Raw genomic sequence first — 15,460 nt, 5'->3', positions numbered from 1 at the left:
GCTTCACCCGTTCCCTTAATAACATTGAAAGCACTGCCAATGTGGAGAAACAGCTTATAAAAGCTGTACAGGAATAAACATTTTTAAATAAATTTAATAACAGAGCTACTGCAAGCGATTTTTAATGCTGAAAATCCATTTATCCTTTGCTGAAACTACCACGTCTTTATGGAGAGCGCAGGTCGTGGTTGCTTAGCAACGGCAGACGCCACAGCAGAGCAGGCTACAGAGCGGTTTGGAAAGAAAGAGAAAGCAGCGCGCCTAACGTTTTCCACGCGTTTTTAGGCGTGACATGTGAACGGCCCCTAAAACAGATTCACCGCGATGACGACCTCTGAAGTGAGATATAAGATTTGTTGTGTTAAAACTTGACGGCTTTTTACCTCCTCTCGGAATCCTTGCTAAACGTGTTGCAAATAGCAGTAGCATCGTCCTCCTCTGCCACCGCGAAAAACTTCCAGACCGGCAAAGACGATGATGACGACACAGATGATGACGTATTAAATGCGACAAAGGCCGAGAGTCATTGCAGTTTACAGCTGCAGCACTTGCACTCGGAAAGCAGATGAATCTCAGACAAACCAAACTGATTGACTGATTTACCAGCAAGAGTACTTTATCGGATCACATTTCATTTATTTATCGGAGCAATAAAAATGACGTCATTTTTACCCATATCTGTCCGATAAATATCGTGCATCCCTACTTGAAACATTTTATTTCAGATTTAGAACAGCATGTCTCACCAGGCCCACTATGAGCAGGAAGTGCCGTCCGTGTGGTTCGCAGTATCCAGGATGTGAGGAGGTGTTGTTCTGTGTTCTTCTCTGTGGAAACACCTCCCTCCACACCACCAGCTGCCCCACACGCTGCTCAGACACCAGCGGCAGCAGACAGTAATGCTGACAGTACAAACACACGTCTAGAAGGTCTTCTTTAGGCAGGTGGTTCGCTATCAGATATCCCTGACAGATAGACAGACAAATACTGATCTCAATTCCTGATCTTTAGTAGATCAAAATGAGTGTGACAATAAACATTGATAACTATGGAAGTCCATTTCTGACACTGAATACTTAAAAAAAAAAAAAAAAAAAAAAAAAAAAAAAAGTTAATTGTGACTTTTTATCTCACATTTCTGTCATAGTTGCGCACAACTGCAAGTTTACATGTCAAGATTTTTTTTCTCAGAATTGCAAGTTACAAAGAATTGGGTGATATAAAGTTGCAACTGCATGTCACAAAGTCAGAATTGCGAGATACAATTCTGACTTTTTAGCAGTTTACTTTTTCTTGCTATTGCAAATTTATATATTTATTATATGTCGCAATTACGTCTTTTTCTCTGAATTGCGAGTTTATATCACAATTATAAATTTTCTTCGGAATTGCAACTTTATCTCACAAATTTTTTTCTTCTTCTCGCAAATAGGACTTTTTCTCAGAATTCCGAGTTTATATTTTGCAATTCTTATTTTTTTCGTAATTGCAACTTTATATCTAACAATTTTGACTTTTTTGTTGCAACTATGACTTTGCAATTTTACATTTATATCTTGCAATTTTATATCTCACAATTCACACTTTTTAGAATTGCGATTTATATATCGGAATTCAGACTTTTTCTCATAATTATGACTTTTTTCTCGTATTTACAAGTTTAATTACGAATTCTTATTTTTTTCATAATTGCAAGTATATATATATCTCACAATTTTTACTTTTTTTCTCCCAATTATGACTTTTTTCTCGTAAATGCAAGTTTAAATCTAACAATTCTAACTTTTTTCTTACAAAATTAGACTTTTTTTTCTCGTAATTGTAAGTTTATATTCTCACAATTCAGACTTTTTTTCTCACAATTATGAATTTCTTGTAATTTCAAGTTTATAGCTCACAATTTAGACTTTTTTACTGACAATTATGACTTTCTTGTAATTGGGAGTTTGTATCTCGCACCTATGACTTTTCACAATTGCAAGTTTCTTGCAGTTCTGACCTTTTTCCTCATAATTGCGAGTTTGTATCTCACAATTACGACTTGTTTCAGGATCGCGATTTATATATCCTATGTAATTTTTCAAATTTTTCTTGTAATTATGTGTTTATATCTTGCAATTCTTAATTTTTTCGTAATTGCAATTATATATCTCACAATTTTTACTATTTTTCTCACAACTATGACTTTTATTTTGCAATTGCAACTTTTCTTACAATTTTGTCTTTTTCTCACAATTTTAAATTTTTTCTTGCAATTGCAATTTTATATCTTGCAAATTCTGACTCTTTTTTCACAATTATCACTTTTTTCTCATAATTGCTCATATCATAGAATTCTGACTTTTTTTCTCCCAATTCTGACTTTTTTCTTGTAATTGCAAGTTTATCTCACAATTCAGACTTTTGTCTCAATTATGACTTTCTCGTAATTGCGACTTTATATCTCACAAATTGTCATTTTGTTTGCAATTATGACTTTTTAATCATAATTGCATATCTTTATCTCACAATTCTGACTATTTTCCTTGCAATTCAGATTTTTCTCGTAATTTTTTCTTGTAATTGTTTATATCTTACAATTTTGAATTTTATCTTGCAACTATGACATCTCGCAATTCTGACTTTTTTCTTCCACAATTATGACTTTTTTTCTCATAATTGCAAGTTCATATCTCAGAATGATGACTTTTTTCTTCCACAATTATGACTTTTTTTCTCACAGTTGCAATTTTATATCTTACAATTTTGACTTTTCTCTTGCAACTATGACTTTTTTTGCAATTGCAACTTCACATCTTGCAATTCTGACTTCTTAGCAATTAACTTTTTTTCCTCAAAATTTCAACTTTATATCTGGCAATTTTTTCTTGCATTTGAGTTTTATATCCTAATTCTGACTTCTTTTCTCAGAATTATGAGACATAAATTCACAACTGCAAGTTATAAAGTCTAATTATATAAGTTTATCATATTTGAATATTGGTAACCAAACAGTTGACATTAGCAACTGATATGCTGATAGCTATTGAAATAAATGGCTACAGTCAACTGTTTAGTTACCAACATTCTTGAGAATATTATATCTTCTTTTGTGTTCAACATCTGAAAGAAAATTAAAGAGGTTTGGAATCACTTCAGGGTGAGTAAGCGATGACACAATTTTCATTTTTGGGTGAGGTTTCCCTTTAAGGAGTAACAGATGGAGACTTTACTAATCAATCCTCTTCACATCATCATTCATAATTAAAAGAGTCTCATCAGCTGACAGCTGCATTCACAAGAAACAGCACGTCGCCCTTCTGTCAGATTCATTTCAACGATTAAACCTGAACGAGACTCCATTTACAAGCATGTTTGAATTTCAATGGCTCACTGACAGCAGGCGTGTAGTGCTTTCTACAGGAACATGATGTGATGCTGCTTGATTCACAATGAATGTTAACATGATAACATGTGGCTTCAGGAGATTCAACACTCACCTTGTAAAACAGACAGGAGCCCAAAATGACATACAGTCGCCTCATGCCGTAGAAATCCTCAGACTGACCAATGAGAGAACAGACAGTGTTACTTTAGTGTCACTGGTATACTATTATATTTTTTATGAATATTTGTACTTACATTTTATTTTTTATATTTTCAGTTTTATTTTAGCTTTAAATTTAATTTTAGTTTTTAGTTAAGTTGTAGTCATTTTGTTGTGTTTTTCTCATTTGTATTAGTTTATTATTATTATTACTACTATTTTTTTTTAATATATCTATACAGTTCTTCATGTTGAAATTGTTATAAAGGCCTTTAAAAGTGTTTCCATACAGATTTCACAGAATAATCTAAATACAATCTGAGAGATAATAAATGAACCATTGGCCATATCAGACTAATACAGTAAAACTGCAACCAGCATCCAAAATGATCTTTCTACACACATGCACATAAAAAAACTGAATGTCCTTCAAACTGTATTTTAAGACAATTTTTTTTTCTATAATATAAAATATTCTATACAATATAACATTTGCATTTAAATGTACCTTGCATTTACATTGTGTGCACCACAACAGTGTTATTTTATTATTATTTGTGTACTATTAATGTATTATATATATATATATATATATATATATACACACACACACACACACATATATATACACACACACACACACAAACACACATTATATATATATATATATATATATATATATATATATATATAGCATAATTTTTATACTATATATATATATATATATATATATATATATATATATATATATATAGTTTCCATTTTAATTTAATAAACTTTTTTTAAATCTAAAATTTAGCATCATTTATATACTATTAATGTATTTATTAATATTTTTATTGATTTTTAAGTTTAAGTTTAAGTTTTTAAGTTGATTATTTTAAGTTTTTGTAAACGCACCGATTTAGATTTTAGTGATATTTTCATAATATTAATATATTTTTAATATTTTAAACTAGATATTATTTATTTTTTTAGATTTTATCTTTTTTCACTATTTTTATTTTAATTTTAGTTCGAATTTTGGTGATTTTATAAATGTGCTTTATTTTTATTATTTTATTTATTTTTTCTTGTTTTTCTTTTTATTTTAATATTAGTTTGAATTTTGATGTGCTGTAGTTTTATTTATTTAATTATTTATTTATTTATTTATTTATTTATTTTTTTTTTTTTTAGACTATCTTTTTTAACTATTTTTATTTTCATTTTAGTTTGAATTTTAGTGATTTTATAAATGTGCTTTATTTTTATTATTCAATTTATTTAAACTTTTTTTTATCTTTTATTTTAATATTAGTTTGAATTTTTATGATTTTTTTAATTGTGCTGTATTTTTATTTATTTTAGCTTTTATTTTTTATATTTTTGTTTTAGTTTGAATTGTGGTGATTTTGTAATGTGCTTTTGTTCATTTTTATTTAGTTTTAAATTTTTTCAGTTGTAATTATTGTAGTCCTTCAATCTAAATGTATTTTAAATCTTATTTTAAATCTCTTTTCATCTATTTAATTTCAGTTAGTTGCAAGGCAATATTTATAATTTGTTTACATTTTAATGTTTTGATTTAATATTTAATTTAGTTTCAGCTTAATTTAAAGTACCAAAAAGTGTTTTAATAATTTTAGTTTTACTTAAAAAAACAACAGCACTGTACCACATACAATATCTCGAAAAAACAACATGACATCAAATCATAAATGACATATTAATTTTAATTCTTCCAGTTATGGAGTTATGATAAAAAAGGGTAATCAGAGCTCAGTAACTTATCTTACCATGTCACCAAAATCTGACGACTCAAAGTCTGAGAGCACAGTGTCCACTTCAACCTGGAGAAACAGTCGAAGCATAATGAACACTTTTCATTTATTAATATAATGCCTATATTGTACCAGTTTCATGAGGATGTGAATTATAAATGATGACAGAACCAGGTGAAATATTCCTGTAAATTAATGTGTGAAACATTATATGAGCATTTAATTACATTCAGAGCTCATGCATCATTTAGTAGTCGCACCTTTATGTCTGCTGGTAAAGTGAGCCACCGGACGGCCGGCAGTCCATCTAAAAACAGGCTCCCTGAGATGTCCGGAGTGGGCGGCCTGGAGCTGTCAATCAAACGCGACGGCTGGATGAGCTGCTGGAAGAAGAGGCAGAAGAAGTGATCCAGACGAGGACCGTTCTCCTCTTCACAGAAGCAGCTGAAGAGAGACAGAGTTTGTACAGACATTATCTGCTGGATCTACACACATAACACTCTCCAGAAATATATATACACATGCATACCTGTCAAGAGAGCCGTACATGACCTTAAGCGTTCGGACGACTCCTTCAATCACAGTCTGCAGATACAACAGAGGAACCCTGTGGGACAGACACAAATTAAGTAAGAAACACTCGCAAAAATGTCTAGAATTTACCTCAAAATGAAAATATATTATTGCAAACTGATATAAAATCATCAACAAAAATGAGGAATTAAACAAAATGATTCTAAAAGCTAGAAATAAAATAAGAGATGGAAAAATGAAAAACTACTGTTAAACTAAAACTTCAAATACTACTACAACTAATAATAATAATGAATATTTTTATTATTATGTAATCCTCATTTAAAATGAACCCAAAGGCATAACATTTAAAAATAGAAATTACTAAAACTAAATTTATATTAAAAAAATTATAAATCCAAAAAATAAAATAAAAAGGGTAGGAAATGTTAGAACTACAATACAAAAAATGCAAATAAATTACAATTATTTACAATTATTTATTAAATTAAATTATTAAGGCATAACATTTAAATATAAAATATATTAATAAAATATATAAATAAAATATATCTTATCTTATCTTATCTTATCTTAAAAATATAAAATAAAATAAAATAAAATAAAATGGGTAGGAAAAGTTAGAACTACAATAATTATTAAGGTATAACATTTCATAATAGAAATGTTTAAAAAAAAAAATCTAAACCAAAACTAGTGAATATCCACTCTCAGTAATTTAAAAAGAAATCTCATGCTTTTGAAAAGTAAAAAATAAAATAAAATAAAATAAAATAAAATACCAGTGTACCAGTGTTGCTATTGTTATTTATTGATTAATATAACTTAAAATCAACCTGATATAAAAAGATAAAATAAACCTAAAAAGTAATATTTAAATAGAACAAAAAGTAATTAAAATGACAAAAGCACATAACAAAAATACAAAGTGTAAACTAAAATTAAACTTAAAAAAACTAGTGCATAACTAACACTAAAACATTGCTTCCCCATTCTAAAAAAAAAACAAAATAAAAATAAAAAAATAAAGTAAAATAAATCTATAAATAAATAGATAAATAAAATAAAAATAATAACATAAAATAATGAAATGAAACAAATTAATCTAAAGCTTTTGTAAAATATAATAAAATATAAATTAAAATAAATCTAAAAATAAAATAATAAATAAATAAACAAACAAACAAACACTACAATAACAATAATAACAAAATAAAAAATAAAATAAAATAAAATAAACAATTCAGATTACTTGAGAGCCTTTAAAATACATTTAAAAAAGCAGTGGATTGGGACACATCCTGAGAGACGTCATTCTTCTGTCATTCTTCATTGTGGAACAATAAACATCTAAGGTCATGAAGAAGCTAAACATCTGGGATTATGGATCTGGTTACTGAGATTATTGATTATTATTGAGAAGTAGGATCACGTCAAAGATGGTGTGTCATCAGATGAGCTGATTATAACGATCAATACCAATTACAATCACTGGGGTTAATATCTAGATTACAGATGCTGATTTGCAGACAGGATGATTATAGAGATTATTGTTTTGTTTTAGGAGCCGAGCTGATTATAATGACACTTATTATAGTTATTATCTAGATTACAGTGGCCTGTTGACAGATGGATGAGAAATACCTGCTGGCAGGTACAGCGATCACCAGCAGATTGGATCCTTCCTTCCAGTAGCCCACATGAACCAACTGCTGCTGGAGCCACAGAGACGAACTACCAGCACAAACACAACATATACAGCATTAAAACATCACCACTCACCACTTTTTTAACATTAATAATAATCAGAAATGTGAAACAAACACTCAAATAAAGTCTAAAATATACCCCAAAATGAAAATACTACTGCAAATCAGTAACAAAAATTAGGACTTAAAACAATGCAGAAGCTAGAAATAAAAAAAAGAGATGGAAAAGGGAGAACTACTGTTAAACTAAAACTTCAAATACTACAACTAATAATAATAATTATTATTATTACTATAGGTATTGTATTATACATTATAGAAATAATTCGTATTATTACTACAACTAGTAATAATTATTATTCTAGTTATTGTATTATAAGTTATAGAAATTAGTATTATTATTATTATTATTCTTTAACCCTCATTTAAAATGAACCCAAAGACATGACATTTAAAATAGAAATAACTGAAAGAAAATTTCTGATGCTTTTGTATTAATAAATAAAAAAAAACACATTATAAATCAAATCAAATCTAATCTAATCTAATAAATAAAAGAAAGAAATCAAATAAAAAGGGTAGAACAGGTTAGAACTACAATAAACTAAAAACTAAATTACAATTATTAAATGAAATGAAATTAAGGCATAACATTTAAAATCAGAAATATCTTTTAAAAATGATATAAGTTATTATTATTATTATTTAATCCTCATTTAAAATGAACCCAAAAGCATAATAAAAAAAAAAATGAATTCTTTTGTTTTTTAATAAATGTTAATAAAATGTTTTTAATAATAAATGTTTTTTTAATAAATAAAATAAAAAGGGTAGAAAAAGTTAGAACTACAATAAAAACTAAATTACAATTATTAAATTAAATTAAATTAAATTAAATTAAATTAAATAATTAAGGCATAACATTTAAAATCAGAAATATCTTTTAAAAATGATATAAGTTACTATTATTATTATTATTATTATTATTATTATTATTATTATTATTTAACCCTCATTTAAAATGAACCCAAATGCATAATTAAACATAGAAAAAACTAAATTTATTTTAATTTTTTTGTTTTTTAATAAATGTTAATAAAATGTTTTTAATAATAAATGTTTTTTTAATAAATAAAATAAAAAGGGTAGAAAAAGTTAGAACTACAATAAAAACTAAATTACAATTATTAAATTAAATTAAATTATTAAGACATAACATTTAAAATCTGAAAAAATAAAATAAAATAAAATAAAATAAAGGGCAGGAAAAGTTAAAACTAGAATAAATAAAAATGTAACTAAATTACAATTATTTAGTTAATTAATTATTATTATTATTATTATTATTATTATTAAGGCATAACATTTTAAAATAGAACTCTTTCAAAAACCAATACTTGTGAATATTCACAATAGCCACAGAGACGAACTACCGGCACAAACACATGATATACAGCATTAAAACATCACCACTCACCACTTTTTTAACATTTATAATAATCAGAAATGTTTCTGAAGCAGCAAATCAGCATATTAGAATGATTTCTGAAGAATCATGTGACACTGAAGACTGGAGTAATGGTGCTGAAAATTCAGCTGCGCATCACAGGAATAAATTACATTTTAAAACATTTTAAAAAACACATGTTTTTTTTTAATCGTAATAATATTTTAGAGTTTTTACAGCATTTTTCATCAAATAAATGCAGCATAAGAATAAGAGCTAAATACTGATATAAAAAGCCCTCACCTGACTATCTGTCCTCCTGTGACGTTCTCCAGCATGTCACAGAGCGTCAGGAAAATACCTCTCACCGCTTTCAGCTGGAGCGCAGCTTCAGACGACGGATACTGGTAAAGTATTTCCTGCTGTAAAGAGAAAAGACACTTCAGTTTAAGAGGTAACACTGAGCCAAGGTCATTTTAAAGCATATATGCATGATCATGCTATGATATAACTGCGTTATTAATTTTATCTGAGACCATTTTGCTTAAATGAAGGACAAAATTGTCTCCCTAAGAGCACAAGAATAAATGTCTTGATAATAAAATATCTTAGAGAGTAAATATTCTTTTGAAATTAAAAAAACTAAACTAAACTAACAAGAATTTTTTTTTTAAATGAAATCGTATTTTTCTAAATAAATTCTGATGATACTTTCGTATTAAGTCCATGCAAGCACATACTACAGAATATATTAAAAAAAATAACAAAAAATTAAAATAAAATAAAATACATGTCTTAAATGTATTAAATAAAATAAAATAAAAATATTAAGAATAGGAATGTTTGTTAAGTAGATTAGGTAAATAAAAAATACATAAAAATAAAATAAAACAAGAAATATGGTTCATAAGACATACTAATAAATTGGGTAAAAATAAAATGAATAAAATAAAATAAAACATAATATAAAATAAATTTTCGATGAAGTATGAATTGTGATTGTTTATTAGATTACAAACATGTATTAAATACATAAAATAAAATAAATGTTTTAATGTATTAAATACATAAAATAAAATTATATATATATATATATATATATATAAAATAAAATAAATAAAAAAAGGAAATAAAATAATAAAAATAATAAGATTAGAAACATTTGTTAAGTAAATAGGGTAAATTAAAAAAATACATAAAATAAAATAAAACAATATAAAACAATATAAAATACATTTTTGATGAAACATGAATTGTGATTGTTTATTAGATTACAAACATGTATTAAATACATTAAAAAACTAATAAAATTAAATGAAAATATAAGATAAGGCACATTTGTTAAGTAGATTGGGTAAATAAAAAAATACATAAATACATAAAAATAAAATAAAACAAACTTAATACGGATTGTTCATTAGACTATGAGCATGTACTAGTAAATTGGGTAAAAATAAAATAAAATAAAACACAATATCAAATAAATTGTTGATGACGCATGAATTGTGATTGTTTATTAGATTACAAACATATATTAAATACAAAAAAAATACTTGTTTTAAATGCATTAAACACATAAAATAAAATGAAACAAAATAAAATAATACAAATATTAAGATTAGAAACATTTGTTAAATAATTTGAGTAAATTAAAAAAATACATAAAATAAAATTAAACAAAACAACCTTTTTTGAAGAAATACGGATTGTTCATTAGACTATGAGCATGTACTAGTAAATTGGGTAAAAATAAAATAAAATAAAACACAATATCAAATAAATTGTTGATGACGCATGAATTGTGATTGTTTATTGAGTACAAACATGTATTAAATACAAAAAAAATACTTGTTTTAAATGTATTAAACACATAAAATAAAATAAAACAAAATAAAATAATACAAATATTAAGATTAGAAACATTTGTTAAATCATCTGAGTAAATTAAAAAAATACATAAAATAAAATTAAACAAAACGACCTTTTTTGAAGAAATACGGATTGTTCATAAGACTATGAGCATGTACTAGTAAATTGGGTAAAAATAAAATAAAGAACTTTTTTTTGAAGAAGCATGAATTTGTTCATCTATAAGGCTGGGAGCCTTAAATAAATAAATAAAATAACTTTTTTTTAAAGAAGCATCAATTGTTTATATAACTAGGAACATGCTGAGTTCCTCTTTTACGAAACACAATGACTTTGAACTCCGACTAGCTCACAGCTCATAACTTTGCCAAAACCCACATCTATTCCCATGAGGAGCCGCTATTCTTCTTTTGTGCAGTAAACTTCAGCAGCATGAGACGCTTGAGGTTTGTCAGCAGGAGGGAATGAAGCGGAGAGACGTTTCCTTTGTCATTTTGATTAGTATGCGGAGCAAGAACGATTCAACCTGGCAACGCTTTCAGACCACGAGCGTTTGAGTTTGTGCGAGAAATGAAGTTCTCATGTCCTCCTTCAAACCCCAAACACACACACGTGTATCTCTTATCTCCTCAGCGTATTCTTTACACTATAAATGCTCGAGTCAGCATTCAGAGGTGGTCAATGCTGTCATTTTGGTTTGACGGCAGCAGTGCGGCCTGCGGTTTGAGCGCCGCAGCGCATAAAAACACACAATATAAACGCTCAGATTCACATTAGAGCTCTGTGCGGTATCAATCACGGCAGACAGAAAGAGGTTTTTAAGTGAGTCAGAGTGCAAACGCTCCCACTGAGAGCGATGCTGAGAGATTTAATGCCGTAAATCAACAGCTCTCAACTATCAGCACCTGGGCGGATGCATTTACAAAAGCTGCGTCGATGTGTTCGAAACTCCAGGCTGACAGGAGCCGTCCGTAGGCCAGAGAAACAGTTGAAATCTTTGTTGAGAGTGTAAATCTGTAGGTCAGAGTTCCTCATTCCTGCAGAGTTTAGTTTTATTGTGATCCAACACACCTGGCTGCAATTTTCAAGCAAAGTCAAAGACTGTGATTAGTCGATTCGAGTGTGTTTAGTGTTATTAGTTGGATCTGAACTTCACAGGAACGTGGCTCTGCAGGAACAGGAGTGATTAACCCTATCGTTAAATAAACTAACATCAGACTGAAATAAAAAATATATAAAATATTTCTTTTTAGTTTACGTTAGCACTAAAATTACTAACTTGAAATTGGTAAAAGCTAAACCAAACTAAAACTGAATAGACAATTTAAAAAAAAAAATCAAAAATCAAAAATAGTAATATTTAAAAAGAACAAAAAATCCAAAAAAGACAAAAATACATAAAATATCACTGGGTAATTAAAAAAAAATACATAAATACATAAAAATAAAATAAAACAAACTTAATACAGATTGTTCATTAGACTATGAGCATGTACTAGTAAATTGGGTAAAAATAAAATAAAACACAGTATAAAATAAATTTTTGTAACATGTATTGAATACAAAAAAATACTTGTTTTAAATGTATTAAACACATAAAATAAAATAAAATTAAATTAAATAATACAAATATTAAGATTAGAAACATTTGTTAAATCACCTGAGTAAATTAAAAAAAATACATAAAATAAAATTAAATAAAAGACCTTTTTTTAAGGAATACAGACAAAAAGAACAAAAAGTCATAAAAAATACATAAAATATCACTACGTCAAAAATGGCAAAAGTAACTAAATAACTAAATAAAAATCCAAAATCAAACAAATTAAATAATATTTAGCATAAAGAAAATTCATTTAATTTATGCTCATTTGAAAATAAATGTAATTTGCAAAATAATGTTTTATAATATTTAATATTTTAATTTAATCAATAAATTATAAATATTTATAAATTAATACATAAATCCAAAAGGCAGAAATGAATATATTTAGCATAAAGAAAATGAAGCTAGTTTATACTGATTTTAATTTGAATGATAAAAAATAATTGTAATGAAACGTTTTTAATAATATTGATATAATACAATATTAAAATGCTCATAAATGTTTATAAAGTAGTAAATAAAAATAAATACCCATTGTCAATTACACTACACTTAATTTTAAGTATATCACAAGAATAATTAAAATTTGGGGAAATAATTTGTAAATAATATTTAGTTTAAAAAACAAAGCTAACTTATTTAAATAAAAATTATTGTAATTTCAGTATAATGTTTTATTTAATTTAAATTATAACAGTTATATAATTTAATATTTTAATTTTATAAATAATATTTAAATAAATAAATAAAAACATAAATATTAAACACATTTCGCAGTATTATATATATATATATATATATATATATATATATATATATATATATATATATATATAATATTGCGAAATGTGTTTAATTGCCATGAAAACAATAGCAAAAATAAATAAATAAATAAATAAATGAATAAATGAATGAATGAATGAATGAATGAATGAATGAATGAATAAATCCAAAAGGCAGAAATGAATATATTTAGCATAAAGAAAATGAAGCTATTTTATACTGATTTTAATTTGATAAAAAATTATTGTAATTAAACGTTTTTAATAATATTGATTTTAATGTTGATTAATATTAAAATGTTTATAAATATGTTTTAAATATTTATAAATATAAATATATAGATATAATATAGATACAGATAATAATATAAATATAGATATAGATAATAATATAAATATAGATCAATATTTATATATTTATAAATAATAATACAAATAAATAAATAAATAAATAAATAAATATATATATATATATATATATATATAATATTGCAAAATGTGTTTAATTGCCATGAAAACAATAGCAAAAAAATAAAAAAATAAAAATAAATATATATGCAAACTACAATTACTATTATTTTGTTATGTTAATGTTGTTTCATGTTCTTCATAGGCTTTGTTAAATTTGCCCTACTGCATTTCCAACAATCACAACTAATTTACATTTTGCTTGTCTTTATGAATTGAGCCATTCAAGTCTTTAAAAAGAAAACTTTTCCAAAGCCCTGCCAAGCATTTTTTTCCCTCTCTGATGAGAACGCGGAATCTGGCTATGAATTATTCAACCAGACGCAGCAAACGTCTCGCACTCTTCTCCCGTTTCCTCGCGTCACCCTGATGGCGCTATAAACGTGAGCCGAGCGTCAGCGGCACAGCAGAGCCATTCATGCTCAATCCTGGCAGCTCGGGACTGATTTAATGTGGGAAACTCTTTTGGATGGTGAAATCATGTTAATGGATTAAGCGCTGAAAAAATCCACACACAGCTGCTTTAGCTTTGCCCAGTTCTCACAAGCTGAAAATGATTTCTGTAATGCAATCAATTTGGAGACATTTTTGAAGAGACTGACCTCGTCCTGCGGAGAATCCGAGTCCAGTTTGAGCGAGAGGTACATGACTATGTGTGGGACGTGTGCGATGGACATCTGGAGTTCGACTGTGTCCTCGCCCCACAGGAGCCTCACCAGCTGACTGACCGCAGGAGCCGCTTTCGCTCTCGAGTCCGGACCGACGGGACACACCGTCTCCAGAGTTAACCTCACCTGAGAAACAGACACACAACATCAAATAAATACTGTGAGAATATCAACACTTAAAAAGGATATCAAGCTTTTAAGAAAATCTATAAAAATAGGGCTAAGAGTACTTTGACACATTAAGAAATATTCCATATTTATTCTGAATGGACTAAAGAGCATTTTGTTTTGTTTTAGGGTGAAATGAAATGTAACCCTAGACAACAAAACCAGTCATAAGAGTCATTTTTTAATGGGATTTAAAAAATCATCTAAAAGCTGAATAAATAAGCTTTCCATTGATGTATGGTTTGTCAGGATAGGACAGAATTGGCTGAGACACAACTATTTGAAAATCTAGAATCTGAGGGTGCAAAAAAAATCTAAATATTGAGAAAATCGTCTTTAAAGTTCTTAGCAATGCATATTACTAATCAAAAATTAAGTTTTGATATATTTACGGTAGGAAATTTACAAAATATCTTAAATGGAACATGATCTTTACTTAATATCCTATTTTTGGCATAAAAGACAAATTAATCATTTTGACCCATACAATGTATCTTTGGCTATTGCTATGAATATAGCTGTGATACTTATTGACTGGTTTTGTGTTTCAGGGTCACAAATGTCAAATAAATTAATATATTTAAATTATATTACATTATTGAGCATTAATTATTTTTTACAATAATAAATATGTATATAATGGGTTTTTTTATTATTATTTGGGGTAATATTTATTTCAATCCAAAAATTTAACAGCAGAAATTAAACTAAATATATAATTAAATTAATTAAATACATGATCTAAAAAAGTGCCATTAATATAAAATTTTATTTAACAATATATTATATATATATATATATAGATAGATATATAAACTTACATACATATTTAATAATTAATAGAATTTTACAGTAATAAATATGTATATAACATGTATAATAATTTTTTTTATTTATTTGTGGTGATATTTGTTTTAATC

The 15,460-nt window shown here is 26.8% G+C and overlaps 1 protein-coding gene across 1 annotated transcript in view; it reads right to left on the bottom strand.

The window, feature by feature from the left end:
- Nucleotides 1-15,460, bottom strand: part of intu (inturned planar cell polarity protein) — a 43,041-nt gene that overhangs the window by 10,597 nt on the left and 16,984 nt on the right. The window contains exons 5-11 of the mRNA XM_073836454.1: nt 9,283-9,401; nt 7,468-7,557; nt 5,819-5,896; nt 5,550-5,733; nt 5,305-5,358; nt 3,480-3,542; nt 747-965 (exon numbers count right to left, since the gene is read on the bottom strand). Coding sequence (XP_073692555.1) covers nt 747-965; nt 3,480-3,542; nt 5,305-5,358; nt 5,550-5,733; nt 5,819-5,896; nt 7,468-7,557; nt 9,283-9,401 — 807 coding nt within the window. The remainder of the gene's footprint in view (nt 1-746; nt 966-3,479; nt 3,543-5,304; nt 5,359-5,549; nt 5,734-5,818; nt 5,897-7,467; nt 7,558-9,282; nt 9,402-15,460) is intronic.

The sequence above is a fragment of the Garra rufa genome, chromosome 3 (assembly GCF_049309525.1).
Source record: "Garra rufa chromosome 3, GarRuf1.0, whole genome shotgun sequence".
Taxonomy (NCBI): domain Eukaryota; kingdom Metazoa; phylum Chordata; class Actinopteri; order Cypriniformes; family Cyprinidae; genus Garra; species Garra rufa.
This window is presented reverse-complemented; position numbering and strand designations above follow the sequence as displayed.